At 34.7% G+C, this 6,724-nt stretch overlaps 1 protein-coding gene and 1 long non-coding RNA gene across 4 annotated transcripts; both read left to right on the plus strand.

The window, feature by feature from the left end:
- The first annotated feature begins 787 nt into the window (after nt 1-787).
- On the plus strand, nt 788-3,888 carry LOC145059620 (putative polygalacturonase At3g15720). The gene is made up of 11 exons (XM_079007441.1): nt 788-803; nt 1,731-1,819; nt 1,901-2,026; nt 2,136-2,273; nt 2,394-2,543; nt 2,639-2,674; nt 2,780-2,987; nt 3,090-3,171; nt 3,250-3,358; nt 3,457-3,579; nt 3,670-3,888. Exons 1-11 carry the CDS (start codon nt 788-790, stop codon nt 3,886-3,888), a joined length of 1,296 nt encoding a protein of 431 aa, XP_078863567.1.
- Nucleotides 3,889-4,286: 398 nt separating this feature from the next.
- On the plus strand, nt 4,287-6,477 carry LOC145058218 (uncharacterized). Of its 3 annotated transcripts, XR_013686273.1 has the most exons (4): nt 4,287-4,516; nt 5,098-5,325; nt 5,520-5,630; nt 5,777-6,477. It is a non-coding gene; the product is annotated as an uncharacterized LOC145058218 (long non-coding RNA). The 3 variants fall into 3 exon arrangements; XR_013686271.1 differs by having other exon boundaries at nt 5,098-5,630; XR_013686272.1 differs by having other exon boundaries at nt 5,520-6,477.
- The last annotated feature ends 247 nt before the right edge of the window (nt 6,478-6,724 follow it).

The following is a 6,724-nucleotide window of genomic DNA, read 5'->3' on the forward strand; positions in this document are numbered from 1 at the left end:
AACTAAGTCAACTCTGGTCAAGGTCCTAGTCAAAGTCAACTTTCCAGTTGACCCGACTCGACGAGTTGTTCTACCAACTCGCCGAGTCCATGCCCCTCTATCTCCAAAACAACCCCGACTCCACTCGTCAAGTCTGACAATAACCCGACAGGTTCTCCTTCAACTAACACTTCGGGACCATCTTCAACCGACTCGCCGAGTTCATCCTTGAGCTCGTCGAGTTCATCATCATCGCATGAAGGTCTCGGCTTTGACTCGCCGCGTTGTATGAACAACTCGTCGAGTTCATCTTCATAACTAAGAAGATTGTCTTGGACTAGTCGAGTTCCTCATTGAACTCGTCGAGTGCTATAATCTTCATGACCATTATGGGTCATGACTGACTGAATCCTCACTAACCCCACTCATTGCTTCGACTTATAAACAAAAGGGTTTGGGTTTGCGATCCGACTCGCCGAGTCCTCCTTGTGACATCTATATTCTGTCGATTTCAGTCTATTCCAACCCTTCCAACTCATAGATCTGGACTCCTAATGCTAGCATTGCACGTAAAGTTGCTAACTTTACGTGCATACAAGGTGTTATGAGGCTAGAACACCAAATCCAAGCTAATATGAAGTTCAAGGTCGTGAAATGAAGCCATGTCTGGGTAAAGCTACTCCCTCAGAGCCCCTAAGGCTCATAAATGCTCAAATCTCAAGTCCTTTCTCGTCCTCAAAGGCTCAATGTTCGGATTGGCCTTGGAAATGGCCCAAAAGACAAAATCTAAGCTGGAAAAGGGATCTAGATGATTAACAGACAAGGTATAAGCTTTTTACCCCTAAATGGTCTGAAATGCTACCCCAACTATGGATCTATATTTCCTTCTTGCACCACCAAGGTCCATCTTCTTTCTCCAAGCTTCAATTCACTCTCAAGGCAAGAAACTAGCTCAACAATGGAGTTGGGTGGCTAGGGTTTTGTGTTCTTGGCCATAGGGGCCGCAAATGAGCCCTAGGGAAGAGAATAAAATGCTTAAATAGGGTACCAAGTCCAGGAATTAGGTTTTCCCAGCATAGACTAGACTCGCCGAGTCCACTCGCCGACTCATCGAGTCGGTCACTTACTCTTCCACACGGAGCCCGCTCCGACTCGTCGAGTTCTTCCTTGAACTCGACGAGTTGACTCCTTTGACTTAGGGCTTTTCTTTCCATTCTTGCTCTTTCTGATTCTGGGTGATACAAGCTTACAACACTATTAAAAACATTTTAACCCATAATCACATTCGATGTTTTTTTACAGCTATTAATTTTTGTTGTCTGTGTAAAATTTTTAATTGTACTACCCATGGTTTCTACGGGTTATAACTTAGTTTAATATGAATTCAACTTTTTGTAACAGAAGCAATATTACTTCAAAGAAAAAAAAAAGCTACTTCAAAGAAAAAAAAAGCATCTCAACTAGTATTGGGTGGTTGTTTATTTCTTAGGTGGTAACGGCGAACACCATATTCAAATCACAGTCAAGCAATATATTTATATTGGTCAAACATTTTTATGAAATGGTATCTCATATAAAATCTAAAAGTTATTTGGAGACGCAAAAACTTATATTTCCTTACACAAAGATACTCCTGATGATAAATATATGTACATATAAATGATAATCAACTCGATCCATGCATTTATTTTGAAGTGGGAGAATCTAAATTTTCATACATATGATCTAGCTAATCCATCATTTTCTCACAGTATTTATAGGAAATGAATGGAGGGGGCATGGCAAGTGTAATCAAAACACAAGATTAGAGTTACCTGCTTCAACTGATTTCAAAGAAATGGTAAGATAATTGATTGTCCATGCATGGATGCTTAAAAATGCAATACTATTCTTAAGTTCTCCACCTTTTCTCGATCTGCAGGGTTTCTTGATGGCAGTCTTGTTGAGCTTGTCTTGTTTATCATTTGGCTCGAAAATCACAAGTGTTGCCACCTACGATGTAACATCTTATGGTGCAAAAGGAGATGGAAATACAGATGACTCCAGTGTAAATTAATAATATCTTCAAATTTTGAATCAAAAGAGATTGATGTTTCATGCAAATTCAAGAACGCAAAAATCAGTTAACCTTTTTCTATGTACGTTCATTCATGCAGGCTTTCCTTCGAGCATGGGACGATTTATGTGGAGATATGTCGCCAGAACCGACATTGATAATTCCATCAGACAAGACATTTTTGATAAACCCGGTGGCATTCAGTGGTCCATGCAAATCCCCAACTGTAAATATTAAGGTAAAACGAACAGTTATCTATCTTTTGAGGTTATGATGTTAATTCATAAAGTGTTGATTAAATGTCATTTTTTTATAAAATAGTTATGATTAATCTAAGAATTTCTGATATGATGGGTAGCTATTGGGTAACATCACTGCACCGAAGACTCTCGATGGATGGAAAGGTTGCATTAACAATAACTTTTGGATACACTTCACATCCGTGCAAGGACTCAAGATCCAAGGACCTGGTCAGATTGATGGCCAGGGATCCATTTGGTGGAAAAAGGTGGTCGAATTAATTTAAAATCAAACACTTATATTAAATGAAAACAAAAAAAAAAAGTAAAAACCATCCAATTCATTGTTCCTTTTAATTTGCAGGGACAAACTAAAACCAATGCATGCAATCGCCCAACTGTAAGGCGTCTTTTTTTTTTTTTTTTTTTTTTTTTTTTTTTTACAATGTTAAGGACTTGAATGAATTTAAGTTTCGTGAAAACTGACATGTATACATTTGTTTAGGCTTTACACTTTAATTCTTGTAACGGCCTTCAGTTGAGTGGTACAAGACATATCAACAGCCCAATGCTACATATTAGTATCAATGGTTGTGAAGGTGTAGATGTTGGAAATATTCAAATTTTTGCTCCTGGAGACAGCCCCAATACTGATGGGATAGACATCAGTTATTCTTCCCATGTTAATATCCATGATTCTAACATTCAAACTGGTATGAGAATAATTACATCCTAATTATTATTTCTTAATGAGTTATTCTATAATGTATAAAAAACCGTTTATAATTCACTTCTTTTTGTGGAAACTAAAACAGGTGATGATTGTGTCGCTATAAATGGTGGCACGTATGATACTAATGTAACAAGAGTGTTCTGTGGACCTGGTCATGGCATAAGGTACTAGAAAATGATATTTATATCTCGATAATCACTTTTACACAAATTTTCCTCCACTAAATGGATGTGATTTTGCAGTATCGGAAGCCTTGGGGAAAACGGTGGTCATGACACAGTTGAACAAGTTCGTGTAGAAAATTGTAACATCTCAGGAACAACAAATGGGTTACGAATCAAAACGGTGCCGGTAAAATTAGATATAATAACTTGATGAACATCTTTGGAGTTTTTAAGATAATATTCAATGGTTACTTGAAGTCAATCAATTTCTTATATCTTATACAGTATGGAACGGGGTATGCTAGGGGGATTGTATTTCAGGACATTCATCTGGTAAATGTTGAAAATCCAATTATAATTGATCAACATTACTGCACAAATTCTGAAAATTCGGATTGCCCCGCACCGGTATGCTTATTATCCATAAAAATAATCTCATCTCACCAAATTAAAATGCAATTCCGTATCTAACATTTACTGATTTTTTTTATGTATCAGCCAGATGCATCGGCTGTAAAAGTGAGCGATGTTACGTATACGAATATATATGGGTCATCGGCAACAAAGCAAGCTATTACTTTCAATTGCAGTGGAAAGTACAATTGTACTGAAATTGTAACAAACGAAGTTGGCATAACGGGACTTAATGAAATTTCTTACTGCCAAAACACTCAAGGAAAATTTATTGATACCACCCCTCCTATTAATTGTTATTAGATTGTAGTCAGGTCGATGTTGGTGTTAAAATCCATGTATTTCAACATATTCTACTGATAACGAAGCTATATATATATATATATATATATATATATATATATATATATATATATATATATTACTTTCCATTTCAAAGCTTAACTATCCTCTCTGGGCTCATTAGCGAGTTACAAAATATATACAAACATACATGATAACATGAATTTACTTACGCCTAAATATTTACATAATCGATATTGAGTAATACTGGGAAAATATTCTCATGTCCTTCAAACGAGGTATACAACATATCTTTATCTTTACTATATTATTATGGATATTGACACTTCTTGAAAATTAAGAGGTACAACTATCTATTTGGACATAATGTATAATCATATTAAGCTTACAATCTACAATCGTATACGCTATTAACTCCGAGGATGTTGAAAACCCTAATTTCCTCTGCACGCTACCAATTGCCGCCAAACAACATCTCTTCTGTCTCCCTCTTTGCTCTCTACAGTATCCGACAACCCTCTGTTACCACCAACTTCTTGACGCCGTGGGTCGTGTGTAATTTTTTTGTCTAGGCTTTTTACAAGACCTCCTCATTTGAATTCCCTGCAATATTATCCCATGATAACTGGTAAATTGAAATTCCTGTTCATCCCTATCTCCCTTAATGGCTTATGCCATGCCATTATGCTGAACTATTCTCCACTTATTGATTTTTTGGGATCTTGAATGGCATCTTCTCCATCACCAAAACCAGAACCTGTTTGGGCAAGAAGAGGCCTTTTTTTTATTCCATTGATGACTTTGTTTTGTTTCCATATGTGAAGAGGTCTGTTAGGGTTTTTTTTGTCGACGTGATTTATGATGTTATTTTTATATTTCAGATTCATATTCTCAATCATTAATCTGAACTTGAACCCGAAACATCTTCTATCCTCTCTATCAATATTTTGTTTCTTTGTTTACTGTAGCTATCGAATTCTATCCATGTGCCTAGAAGGTGTTTGTAGAAACACCTCAATGAAGTCAAGAATATATATAAGTTTTGTCATTATCACTTGTAACACCTAGAATGTTTTCTGAGATCTTGAGGTTTCTCACACAACAACTCTTTTTCTTCCTATGAATCCTTATTTTGAAAGAAATATGTTTTATGCACTCAAAGTATTTTGCATTTTTTGGTTTACCTTATTGATTAATTTGATGTTTCAGTTTTAGGGCATTTTGATTCAGTTGGAAGACATACATGGAGGAGATGAAGAGAAAGGTGGAGTTTGACATCACATTAATGAATTAGATTGACATCCTAAGTTTATGTATTTCTCGAGCTTTGGTATTCATTGCAAGAAACATATTTGGATTTTGTAATGGAGTATAAGTTTGCAAGTGGAAGTTCACATCATGCATGTTGGAGATGGTTTGTTACATAAGCTCGGATAGGTAAAAGTTGGATTATGCTTCTTAATAAGCTTCTCGTATAATTTATTGGATTGATTCATATGATTATGTGATGCTTGGCTTATGACAGTGGAAAAGTTCACTCTGTTACAACACAAGGCTTTCATATTTTGTTTTGTTTAATATATCATCATACTCATTTTTTTTTCTATTTATAAACTAAGTAATCTTTATAGGAAATTGGAGATTTTTTTATAGCCGCATGTCTCTAATATTATTTAATATTTACGGGAAGTTGGATGTGTGGGTGTGATGGGCGATTATCTCATTGCTTTGATAAAATTATGGTAAAGTATTTTCATTTTTTCTTAATATTCTCCTGTAGCATTATTTCATTTTATTAAATCATTGACCTTTTAAATTTTTTATTAAACAAAGATCAAATCTCATTAGTGAAGGTTCTGTTCTCATGAAAATATTTGAGCTTTTGTAGGCATGAATCCAAGGAACACATTATTGAAGGCACAAAGAATAGTAGTTTCATCACAGTTTCATATGATGAGGTATTACAGTTTGATCCCATAAACAGGGTCTGATCCTCCATTTTTAATGAAGTTTGTGCATTTTTTGTGACTTCACCTAATTTTGTGTCTAAAGCAAATTATTTAGTTAGACTTAAACTCATAAATCATAACAATAAGCTTTTTTTACAACCTGACCATTCTGGATCAAAAGTTGTATCATTCACATGATGTCGTAATTATTAGGAGTGAAAATAATGCTGTAATTATTGGGATGTTCAGCTGTAATAATAAGTCTAAAGGGTATAATGGTCCAATTTTTGTTGTTCTTAAAAGTTTCAAGGCTTTTTATGGTTTTATGCTTCAAGGTTGGTTTTATTGGAATAAAAAAAGAGGAAAAAATGAGTAGAAAAAAGGGGTTTATTAAAGGGGCTCAGCTATTCCAATACAAAAAATTTCAAGCAAGGGTATTTTGGTCTTTGTTTGTTGTTTCGATTTTTTTTAAAGGTAACAGGTTTGGTTTTATTTGCTGGAAACATAAAGATTATGTTTGTTTTGAGATGTTGGGGATTAGATTAAATGGAATAAATTAACTTGGAGCGAAGTTGATTTCAGTAAAAGGGTATTTTTGTCCTTTTCAGAAATTAAGCAGGAAGTTTTGTTTTTTTTTTTCCAAAATTGCATCTAAAATAAATTTACTTGCTTTGTTTGATTAAGTCATAATCATCAAAAAGGCTTCTTGTTGTTTCTCATGCGATGCACCATAAAAAAAAATTATTATTATTGATGCATCAAAGATTTAATTACTATTTGGAATCTAAGAAAAGAAGATTGGACTTGGGATGTTTTGGGGTTTCATGCATATAGTGGGCCTTTTTGGAGTAGATATGAACTTGTTTTTTGGAACTATGGTATATATT

Source organism: Lactuca serriola, chromosome 6, assembly GCF_051521515.1.
Source record: "Lactuca serriola cultivar US96UC23 chromosome 6, Lser_US96UC23_V15, whole genome shotgun sequence".
Lineage (NCBI taxonomy): Eukaryota > Viridiplantae > Streptophyta > Magnoliopsida > Asterales > Asteraceae > Lactuca > Lactuca serriola.